Raw genomic sequence first — 12,110 nt, 5'->3', positions numbered from 1 at the left:
CGCGTATGGCCTACGCTGATAATAGCTGATAACCGTTTACCGCGGGCGATAACGAATGATGGAAAAGTGGCAACATAGAATAGGATAATATATATTCTGTGGTTAAAATGTAGAGCAATCAGTCAGTTTCGTCGTCATGAAATAGCGAAAAATTAATATCCTAGCGTGTGTTCGTCGTTGGACGCGGACACCATATCCGTTTTGATTTCCACGATTAATCATCGAGTGTCAAGCACCGTTAGGTACGCCCGTTACGTCCGTACGAATTATTTCGAACGGACGTTGTTTTCACGTGTTGGTTTTTTCCCTTGAATCATTTACGTTAGTGCATCAAACCCGTGAGGACGAAATTTCCGTATGTGAAGCGGGCCGTGGTGAAATATTTAATGCATTGGCTCAGACACGCACTGGGACACCCTTAATTTTTTTCACATTCAATTATTGGCTATTGGCCTAGATGTCACTGATACATGGCCTTACCGCCTTGGTCTTCAGTTTTCCAATGTATAACATTGTGCATGCACCACGGCTAATCAGTAATCACTACTAATCTTAAATGTTGGCCTGGTGGTATGAAAAAAATTGGCCTCTTTAATTGCTTGTACACCTTTAAAAAAAAACTGAAATGGCGTCACTGACGCACCCAGGATTTTTGTTTTGAAGGAGGGGAGCTTAAACATTTTCTTACTTTCCTTACACATTTCGTTTCGTTATCTGGTATCGTTTGTAGCTATCGTGTTAATTTTTTCAGCACGTTCTGTTATTATAGCGAGAACTGTTCACATATCGCGTACAACTATGACATTGGTATGACCAACATAGTCTACGTTGAGCTATGTATTTATTATTTTAAAGAAAAAATATTTGAATTTATAAATTTTATAAAAAAATTGAATATTTGGTTTAGGTGTAATGATCTTATTTCTAATAAAAAAAGATGGTCTCGTGATGGTAAAGGCGTGTATATTAGTAATCAGTGGCGTAACTACGGGATGGCAAGACACGACAATGCCCCCGGACCCTGGACTTAGGGGACCCCGGAGGGGCCCTCGATCCTCGTAAAAACAATTTGTATTATTCAAAAATTATATACAAATATTTGAATTTTATTTTAATATTGACGAGACCGGTACTATTATTGAGATAGAAAAAAGTACAACAAACAGCCAAAACATACCTATCAGTGATGGGAATTATTTAAGAATTCGAGTATCAGTATTCGATGCTGCAATACAATACGTTTAATAATTATAGGATTGTAGCATCAAGTATACATTACATCTCTAATACCTATCATATTATATTATTTGAAAATAGACGATGTTTATATTAATATCGTGATGGATGTATAGAATCCTGAATCAATAATTATTATGCAATAAAAAATGACAATCGTCGTAGGTACCACTCGTACAACGTACACAGTACGCATAAACTAACCACTAATCACTAATGGTAATCATACAACAATATAGTTATTATTATCGCGATATTAATATAAATATCGTCTGTTTTCCGATTTGTCCATTTACATTCTACATGGCATTTTACATTTGACTATCGAATCGTCCGGACTACTGACATAGAACAAGTAAGTTAAATTTTTGTTTACCGTGTGTTTAAAAAGTTTGGAAACACTTTAATTGTTGCTTAAAAATATATTGTTTATAGTTAATTGTTAATTTATTATTTTCGTTTAAATAATTACGAAAATTGTATAAATAATAACAATATAACTGTCGACTATACCTAATCATGGAAAGAAGATGAAATCAAAATGTTAAGCAGTACGAGTGAAGCAGTTAAAAAATGAAAACAAAAAAAAAATCGAAGAATCTGAAGCAAAACTTCTTAAAATTACTAGTTTCTTAAAAGTTGCTAATAAAGAAATTGTTGAGAAAATTGGCTTAGAAATTTCTATTAATTTAAGACACAAAGTTACAAATTTAAATGACCATCCAACTGAAAGTGTCAATGAAAAACCACTAATGGATAATATTTATTTATTTATTATTAAGTTTGACGGGACAAGCCCTTTACATAAGATATAATACATAATAATCAAGAACAACCGTACAAATACAAAATAATTAATTTAGTTTGAAAGGTGAATTATAACAAAAATGTACACATATATAAAATAAATAAATTTCATTTAGATAGTAGGTATAAAGCTTTTGTTTTAAAAGATTCACGAGACATAAAAAAGAAATCGACTTCATTACAAATTGAATTACATAATAATAGTGCTCTAGGAAAAAAATGAATCTTAACATATTTTTTTTTATAATAAGGTACAAAAAAATAAACAAGAATTTCTAATCGAATAACTATGAGTACAAATACTAATTTTACTTAATAAATTTGGACAATCAATATTGTAGTAACAAATAATAATGTAATGACAGTTTGACGATAAGAGATATGTGATAATATGATACTATGTAATTATTATATTGTTTGTGTTGGTAGACAGTAGTTAGTTCGTCTCTAGTGGTGGGAATTATCGTTCCAATCGGTACAGTTACAATGAAGTACCGATTTCAAAATACTCGTTACATCGGTACATTCTTTCTTTAGTTACACTTGTACTCACATTCGTATAGTTCCTCGCGGAACGATAAAAATACATATATTCAAATGTTTACTCATTCTTGAAATGGATATTTAATATTTATGAACGAATATGCTTCGTAGCTCGTAGACCTATTATACAACACTATTTTACTATATTCGGGAAAAATTAACTTTAAATAATTAAATTTGTATCAGAAACACTATGTTTTTGTAAACATTGTTTACAATATTATGAATCATTATATTAATATACATTTGAAATGCTTAATCAAAAATTATCATCGTTTTAATATTTTTCCAATCGCTACAATTATATTAAATAAACAATAGATTCAAAAAAAACAAACCACATAAATAATAAACATATTTATTTTCAGCAAAAATAATTATAAAAATACAAAAAAAAATCACTTCACTTTACCCTAGAAAAAAAAAATAACAATAAAATAAATAAACTCAAACTTCTAAAATTAACTTAGTTACTTGCCTAAGCCTAAAATGGATAAAAATTAAAAATTAAATAATAGTATTTAATAATTACTGTTTAAAAATATCAACATTTCCGTGTTTTTTGTTGACAATCTATTACGTCTTTCGGAAATGGTGTAGCCAGCTTTTGAAAAGGCCCTTTCACTTGGAACTGATGTTGATGGTACACACAAACGCAATAACATCAAATCAAATAAATTTGGATAGATTTTTTTTCTGTCATTCCACCATTTAAGAGGATCTAATTTTCGGTCCAGTATAGGTTCATTCAAATATCTATCCAACTCCACAATAGCCTCAGATGTTGGTGTGTTGACTGAAGTTGAAGTAGACACCTAAAAATCATAAACTAATTTTATAAATCACTTAAATATCAAAATATCAATGATGTATACATTATACATCATATCAATGTATAATGTATGTACCTGAGAGTCAAACTGTTGCCAAATTTCAAAAGTTTCGTTTCCACGATAGGTCGGTATGGTTTTCTTATTTTCTTCATTTTCTACTGGACTTTGATTTAAACGAATAATTGTTGCAACTTTTTGTACTATCTTTTCGTATGTTTTTTGATATGTATACTGATTATTAAATGCTTTTTTTTTAAACCGTGGGTCTAAAATAGTTGCTTCTGTTAAAACAGGCTGGTTTTCGATATTTTCAAATTTAGCATTGGCTTTTATTACCATTTTAGAAAGCATCAAATGTATAGCATTTGGTAAATTTGGTTCTTTTTCTTTATTTTTTATATGTAAATGTAATGCTTTTATTAAAATTAACACTTTTGAAATCGAAATGCCTTTTTCACTACTTAGTTCGATAGTAACTTCTTTAAACGGTTTAAATATCGCACAGTAGTGTTTTATTAGTTCAAAGTCTTCGTGTACTAAATTATCCATATTACCTATTATTGCAATTGTACTCATAAGAGGTTCTTTATTATCGATACACCGTTGAAACATGTCATACATGGAGTTCCACCGCGTACAAACGTATTGAATTAACTTTAATTCCGGGTATCCCATTTGTTTTTGTGCATTTTTAAGTTTTAAATTTGCTTTTGTACTTCGTTTAAAATATTCAACGATGTTTTTTACTTTTTTGTGAACGTTTTTTATTTCACCTAGTCCAGATTGTGCAATTAGATTTAATTTGTGCGCTAAACAGGGAATATGGCGAATATGGCGCCAATTTTGATTCATGACGATTGCTGATGTTATATTCCAGTCTTTAAAACAATTATTTAAAAATAATGACAAATTTACAGCTGTGTGGGATTCCACCATGTTAAAACATCCAAGTAAAAATGTTTTTTAAAACACACTCTTCTGGATCGATAAAATTTACAGTGACAGCAATAAAACTATCATTATTTATGGAAGTCCAGCCATCAGTTGTAAATGAAATATATTTGGCATTTAATAAATTATTTCTAACTTTTTCTCTTGTTTTCTCATACAACTGTGGTAAAATAGATTTCGAAACAGTTTTCCTCGATGGTAACTGATACCTAGGATTTAATAAATATATGCATTTTTTAAATTCAACATTTTCAACTAAACTGAAAAGTTGGAATTCTTTTGAAATCATAACTCCTAGCTGTTCATCAATTGTTTTTTGTGTTGAAACAGAAAGTGGTTTATTGTTAATAAAATACGAATCTACACTTTTTTGTATGGGACGAGATTTATTTATGATATTAATTGCATTGATTGATGTAGAAGGTTGGTTTTGATCATTATTTGTTTCGGGTGTGTTCGCCACACAAGCTCTTTACTCGACAGTTGACTCCTGTGACTAGAGTGTCTGGAGATTGAATAAGGTTAAGTCTGGTATTTACATAATAATAATAATAACATTAATATATTTCAATGAGTATTAACAAACAAAAAACAAACCATGTGGAAACAATATAATAAATTAAAACCTATTCCGTCAATACATATATATATATATATATATAAAGGAAATAATATAATAAAACCCGACAATGTCGATATAAAGATGGTGAATCGCAAACGGCGAGATGGCGTATCGCAAACGGCGATATCGCGTACGATGGCTGGAACGACGGCGACTGGAACGACGATAGTGTACCTCAAACGGCGGAATCGCGTGCGCACAACTTGCTATCACGGATGGCAGCGTCAACCCGCAAACAACGTGGCCGGAACGACGGCGACTCGCAAACGGCGACGGCGACCGCAACGACGGTAACTTCCGTTGTAAGAATAGATCTTACATCCTCGTCAACATACGTGGAACAAAGGTACGTCAACTATGTAGACTCTCAACGCACAACAACTCCGTGAAGAAAACAACCAACGCACACCAAAAACGACAACGTTCGTACCGGAGGCGAGAGAAAGAAGAAAGCAACGGCGACGGGTTTTCGTTGATGCACAGCGTCATAACGACATTTTTAAATATTGCCAACCGCCCCTAACGGTCGTTCGGCTGATCGAGCATATTGTATGTTGTGTTTAATTGTCATTTATGTCATCATTTTCGTGCGATGTATAGCGGTGCGTTGCGTATCCCCGGCCGTCGTCGGCGGCGGTGATAAGCCTCCGTGCGCGACCGGTCGGGTTACGTAATCGCATTGTTATCGTCGTACGAAAATGCCCGTTATTTCCACGTTTTCATATTGTCGGTTATGTTTTTGTAAAAGTAAAAGTCATGTTCTCAGTGCCAAAGTTTCGTAAGTTCTCGTGTATTTTTGGTTTAGTGTCGTGGCACTGAGACATTTATCTTCGTTGTGGTGTCCGGCGGCCAAAGCCTTCGTGGTAAATGTCGTCGGCACCAATTTTCTGTCTTCCTTTTTGCGTCGTGGTGTACACATCACCTGAAGTGTCTTCGTGTTTCGTGTATCGGTCTGCAGCCATTTTGTTCAAACCACGTTTTTCAGTGTTTTCTTGTGTTTCGTGTCGGCTGTCTGGTAAGTGGCGTTCTGCGCAATTGTCATTGCCTATCATTTATAGTACCGTGTTCTAGGGTGGTCACTTGCCAACAGCCAGTTGTGATTAACGTGGTTTTCATTCGTATTGTCTTCGTCTGCGCTGTAGACCTATCTTCGTGGTGACTGTGCTTGGGTGGTCGCACGTACCAATTCTGTGACTAATTTTATTCACATATACACTGCGGTGTGCCGTCTAAGGCATTTGTCTAGTCACAGGGTTGGTGCGGTCGCGTGGATGCAATCAGCCATTCAACATAGTCACATATTAATGTGAGTATTGGTCGACCATATTTGTTTCATTGTGTTAAAGGCCGACGGGCCTCAGCCGTCGTAGGCATATTATTTATATTATATATATATATAGAGCTTTTGTATTGCCGCCATAGGCGCATAATATATTTATTGTATCACTGCGGTGTGCCGTCGTAGGCAAATTATTATAAATTTCTTATTATTTGTGTGCGCCGTGTGGGCCACGTATTAAATTATTTATTTGCGCTCCGTGTTAGTGCCAAATTATATTTTTACCATTATTATTGAATTATTTATTGTATTTATTTATATATTTTTATTTAAACATTTATTGTTGCCGCTGTAGGGTCAACACTTATTATTATTATTATTTTATTATTTGGTGTGTGCCATGTGGGCCACACATTATTTATATTATTATTAGTGTGCGCCGTGTGGGCCATACATTATTTATATTATTTATTTTGTTTTTTTATTATAATTTCTTATACCACATATTTGGTTTTTATTATTTATTATTTTTTTTGATCCCTGTCGTGAAGGCACCCTTATGTATTTTTATATAAGCGCTGAGCGCGACATTGTATATGCGGCGCTACCAACCGTAACCCGGTCATTACATTTTCACCGTGTTTGCGTGAACAGGGTGTATTTTGCTTACTTGGTTCATCAACATTTTGTTCAATCATTTCATTAATACGCGGATGTTTTCTACTTTCATATTGAATTATGTGTTTTCGTTTTAAGTGTTTACTTAAGTTTGTAGTTGATCCGCCTTTATAAGACACCGAATTTGAACAATACGAACATTTAGCCATTCCACTATTAATAACCGAATAATGATTCCATTCATCGCTTTTTTTTTCTGTCCATTATTATAATATTTACGAAAATATGAATAAAAAATTAATAGGTCTAAACAATCTAAACAGTAAACACGCACGTCTGACATATAGTGCCTACCACTGCACAGCAATACTGCATAATGCCTATGATTATTATACAGCTTACATAAAAATAATTCTACAACCGTGTATACAATAATCTAAAAATAATTTTACTTCAAATTTTATTTAAACTTCTTAATAAAAATAAAAACACGATAAAATTATTATCGTACTCATATGATTTTGCATTATATCTATAATTATAGCATTCACTGTCCACCTCCACCACCATCCTCTCCCTACGATTATCAACAAATATCAACACAACTACACAACAACAGCAGCAGGTAAAGTAAATAGTAAAACGAGACGACATAGACGTATAATATATTATCGTGACAACTCGTTACTATTCGACCACCGTCGGTAATCGGTATTCGGTACCCGGACAGTGACGGTAGGGGACCATTTTGTAGTTGGAAACTTTGTACCGAATGTACCGATGGAACGAACGTGGAACGATATATGTACTCGTTCCTACTCGTTCCACCACTGTAATCGTTACATGGTACCGAATACAGTAGTAACTACCCACTACTATTCGTCTCGATGACCCATCGTGTGCGGAGTAGCCCGATGTCGAGTTCTTTCGTTATATGTTTTCTTTGATATATTTCTTTTTTATATTTTGTCATGCGTTGGTTTTGATTTAAATAAAGGGTTTTTTTTGTGCTGCTGTGCAATAATTAATTATATGCGATATTAATTAATTTATCATTAATCCTGACCGAGACGCCCCTATAGATTCAGAAGTGGATTCGTTATTATAAATCACGTGTGTTCGACGACAGTAAAGTTAATTCATTTTTTTATTGTGATATTTGTTAAAATCCGTTGAATCGTCTAGTACATATGTGTGAATTGGTACAACAAGATGAGTTGTGCGATTACAGATTCTAACGTGGATTCCATGCGGTTGTTACGTAATGGTAAGGCCCTGCCGCCAAACAAGGTTAACGATGGGGATAGTACACATAACCTACAAACCGTACAAACGTCTAGCGGTGAGGACCAACAGTCGCACAGTTCAAGTAATGATCCAACGGTTGGTAACAGTGACGATGATTTACGAATCGCGTTATCGGAACTGATGATACAGAACAGAATGCTGTTGGAGCGTTTATCACAACAGCAAAACAATAATAATCAGGTATCAACTAATAAGAGTATTGACTCGCCTACGACTGTTAACGCTCGCAATGGTTATTTTGTTATGCCAGATTTCAATAACTCGCTAACTGAATTCTCGGGACGAGAAGCAAGCCAAGAAGCCCAATTGTGGATCGATTCGGTCGAAAGTGTCGCCAGGATCCACGGATGGCCAGAAAGCTTCAAGATGGAAATTGTTCGGACTAAGCTAGTTGGCCCGTCTTGCAACTGGTACATTGGCCGTACATTCATGTCATGGAGTAGCTTTGTCGACCAATTTAAGAATACTTTTATTGGACATACACTTGATACCGTCGATAAAGTTCGTATTATGTCTAATCGTGTTCAAGTGAAAAACGAATGTGTGTTTGAATATTTCCACCACAAGTCTAGACTGTGTCGCGAAATTGGATTGTCGTTCCGTGAAGAAAAACGTCAGATCGTTGAGGGCCTATATTCTCGTGAGCTCTGTAATTATTTGTTGGCACGTGATCACTTTAGTGAAAACGAGCTTTTGTCTGATCTACGTGCATTCGATTCTGTGAACGTTGCGCGTAATACTCGTTTTCGAGTGGGAGAGTATAATAAGACCTCGGGTGACGGTGACAACAAAGGTAACCAAAATAAATCATATTGACATTCGACAACGAATCATTGTCCAGTAGTAGGAGAAGCAACTAAAGCACAACCACCGGCAACATCACCGAATACTCGTAAGCAGAGAGAATCGTCACAAGTTACATGTTTTAATTGTAAAGCACTTGGACACTTCGCGAATGTGTGCCCAACCCGTACCTGTCAAAGATGTCACAACTTGGGTCACTCGGAGCGGAGGTGCCCTGACTCTCGGAGTAGCCAGCAAAGCGATGGAGTTGGTGAGAATGTATCATTATTAGAGAGATCACCCCAATGTATTGTACCCCCTTATATGATAAGTATTACTATTAAATATCCGAACGGTGTTTTGTCTGATGTAACTGCACTTGTTGATACTGGTAGCCCCATTAGTCTTTTAAAGTCTACTGTTGTTAATTATGTATCCGGAGTTGTACCTCCTAAGTCTGATCTAGTTGGTATTAACCAATCTAAACTTAGTATAGTTGACCAATTCTCTGCTGACATTTTACACCCTGATCTTGACATTCCTATTAATATAAATTTTCATGTGGTGCCCAATGATACTATTAAAAGTGACTGTTTGTTAGGGCGCAACTTTTTATCTCACCCTCGTATAACTTTGAGTGTTGAAAATGGACAATTTTTAATTAATTTTAAGAAAAAAAGTGTCAACATTTCTTTTGAAGAAATTTTATCTATTAATTTTAAAAATGAAGGGAACAGTGATTTAGATATTGATTTAAATATAGAAAATAAATTACCAGAAAATTTTAAAATAAAAGTTAAACAAATTTTCAAAAATTCATATTTGACTGGTAGAGATATTGTAAATGATGATAATAGTATACACCCAGAAATGATTATTCAGTTAAAAAGTGATAAGCAGTTTAATTTCAGGCCACGGCGTCTTTCCTTTTATGAAAAAGAGTGCCTTCAAAAAATATTAGACAATATGTTAAGTAAAAAAATTATTAGGCTTAGTAAATCTGAATACAGCAGCCCTATAGTTCTAGTAAAAAAGAAAAACGGTGACTATAGATTATGTGTTGACTATTGTGAGCTTAATAAGTATATAATGAAGGATAGGTTTCCCCTTCCGTTGATAGATGATAATATAGATTTGTTAAAAGGAAAAAAATACTTGTCTGGACCTCAAGGATGGCTTTCATCATGTTAATATTGCTAAAGATTCGGTAAAGTACACCTCATTCATAACACCTTTAGGCCAATTTGAATTTTTGAAAATGTCCTTTGGGTTGGCCACGGGTCCCTCGTGTTTTAGTCGATTAATTCAAGACATATTTAGTGAATTTATTCGGAAAAAAGAAGTAATCGTTTATTTTGATGACATTATGATCGCCACCGAGTCTATTGAAGAACATTTAGATTTACTTAGCAGGGTTTTGTGTGTAATGAGAAACAAGCAACTTGAAATACGTTTGGATAAGAGTGAGTTTCTCAAATGCCAGGTAATCTACCTTGGATATAGTATAAGTCAACTTGGTATCCGACCAAATCCTAAAAATATTAGTATTGTTCAGAACTATCCAGTTCCAAAAAATCATAGGGAACTTCAAAGTTTTATAAGCTTAGCATCTTATTTTCGACGCTTCGTCCCAGATTTTGCAATCATTGCTAAACCTCTGTACAACTTACTTAAAAAAGGAATTATTTTTGAGTTTGGAGAAGAACAACTAAAATCGTTTGATTCTATTAAAGAAAAGTTGGGAGCACAGCCGTTGTTAGCTATTTATGATCCGAAAGCGAGTACAGAGCTTCACTGCGACGCTAGCAGTCATGGGTGCTATTCTGCTTCAAAAACAGGTAGATGACAAATTTCATCCTATATTTTACTATAGTCATAGAACTACAGACACTGAGTCGCGTTATCACAGCTACGAGCTGGAAATGCTAGCTATTATTAATGCCATTAAGCGTTTTCATGTATATCTATTAGGGATACATTTCAAAATAGTTACTGACTGTAATAGTGTTACAGTAACACTACAGCGAAAGGACATTAACCCGCGTATAGCCAGGTGGGCCATGTTCCTTCAAAATTATTCATATGATATCGAGCATCGCCCAGGATCACGCATGCAACATGTTGATGCGCTAAGTCGTTGCAAACAGATAATGGTGTTAGAGGCTTGTACTTTTAATCAAACTCTTGCGGTCAAACAGGGAACCGACCTAGATATTAAAATTATATTTGAGTACCTTGAAAAGTCAGAACACCCGTTATTTGAACTTAGAAATGGACTTATATATCGAAAGGGAAACGAGCGGTTGCTATTCTATGTTCCGGCAGATATGTGTGAACAAGTTATTCGTTCTTGTCATGATGAAATGTGCCACGTAGGTGAAAGTAAGACCATAGAGTTGATTAAACAAATATACTGGTTCCCAAAATTAGCTGAACGCGTTAAAAAGTACATAAGTAACTGTCTAAAATGTATTATATTTTCCCCAAAAGAAGGCAAGGGTGAAGGCTTATTAAACTTGATTGATAAAGGAAATAAACCATTTCAAACAATACATGTTGATCATTTTGGCCCAATAAATCAAACTAAAGGTCGATATAAGCATATCTTAGTTATAGTTGCATTCAGTAAATTTTTAACCTTATATCCTGTTCGGACAGTAGCAGCAAAAGAAACCTGTTCTAGACTGTCCCAATATTTCAAATATTATAGTAAACCTTTTAAAATCATATCTGATCGTGGTTCTTGTTTCCGCTCAGAGATATTCCAAGAATTTTGTCAAACTCATGAGTTAAAACATATTAAAACTGCAGTAAGCTCCCCATCATCAAATGGACAAGTTGAGAGATATAACAGAGGTCTACCAGCGATGTTGTCTAAGCTAATGCATGAACATAGTAATGATTGGGATGAGTATTTGCATAAAATTCAATTTGCAGACTTAAGGAATTTATTCTGAACATTCTCAACCAATTTATGAGTAAAATTTTGAGCCCAGATTATTCGGTAATTCACGATTCCGCATTACACGATTCCGCATATACCTTTTCATTCACACGATTCTTCACAAAACCAATTTGCGACATTGCCGATTGTATTTTAAAAATTATTTTAGACATAAAAATGGTTGAT

The 12,110-nt window shown here is 34.3% G+C and overlaps 2 protein-coding genes across 2 annotated transcripts; both read right to left on the bottom strand.

The window, feature by feature from the left end:
- Window positions 1-2,993: 2,993 nt before the first annotated feature.
- On the bottom strand, window positions 2,994-4,395 carry LOC112688471 (zinc finger BED domain-containing protein 4-like). The gene is made up of 2 exons (XM_025561657.1): window positions 3,495-4,395; window positions 2,994-3,401 (listed from the first exon to the last, which is right to left on the bottom strand). Exons 1-2 carry the CDS (start codon window positions 4,353-4,355, stop codon window positions 3,108-3,110), a joined length of 1,155 nt encoding a protein of 384 aa, XP_025417442.1. The 5' UTR covers window positions 4,356-4,395; the 3' UTR covers window positions 2,994-3,107.
- On the bottom strand, window positions 4,357-7,140 carry LOC112688464 (zinc finger BED domain-containing protein 1-like). The gene is made up of 2 exons (XM_025561650.1): window positions 6,927-7,140; window positions 4,357-4,820 (listed from the first exon to the last, which is right to left on the bottom strand). Exons 1-2 carry the CDS (start codon window positions 7,096-7,098, stop codon window positions 4,357-4,359), a joined length of 636 nt encoding a protein of 211 aa, XP_025417435.1. The 5' UTR covers window positions 7,099-7,140.
- Between the last annotated feature and the right edge of the window lie 4,970 nt (window positions 7,141-12,110).

The sequence above is a fragment of the Sipha flava genome, unplaced genomic scaffold (assembly GCF_003268045.1).
Source record: "Sipha flava isolate LNK unplaced genomic scaffold, YSA_version1 390_pilon_pilon, whole genome shotgun sequence".
NCBI classification, from domain to species: Eukaryota; Metazoa; Arthropoda; class Insecta; order Hemiptera; family Aphididae; genus Sipha; species Sipha flava.
This window is presented reverse-complemented; position numbering and strand designations above follow the sequence as displayed.

Coding starts and splice junctions, on each gene's coding strand:
- LOC112688464 (XM_025561650.1), bottom strand. CDS start 7,098: ATGGCTAAATGTTCGTATTGTTCAAATTCGGTGTCTTATAAAGGCGGA. Junction 4,821..6,926: donor ACCAAGTAAGCAAAATACAC/CCTGTTCACGCA, acceptor TGGCGAACACAC/CCGAAACAAATAATGATCAA.
- LOC112688471 (XM_025561657.1), bottom strand. CDS start 4,355: ATGGTGGAATCCCACACAGCTGTAAATTTGTCATTATTTTTAAATAAT. Junction 3,402..3,494: donor GGCAACAGTTTGACTCTCAG/GTACATACATTA, acceptor TATGATTTTTAG/GTGTCTACTTCAACTTCAGT.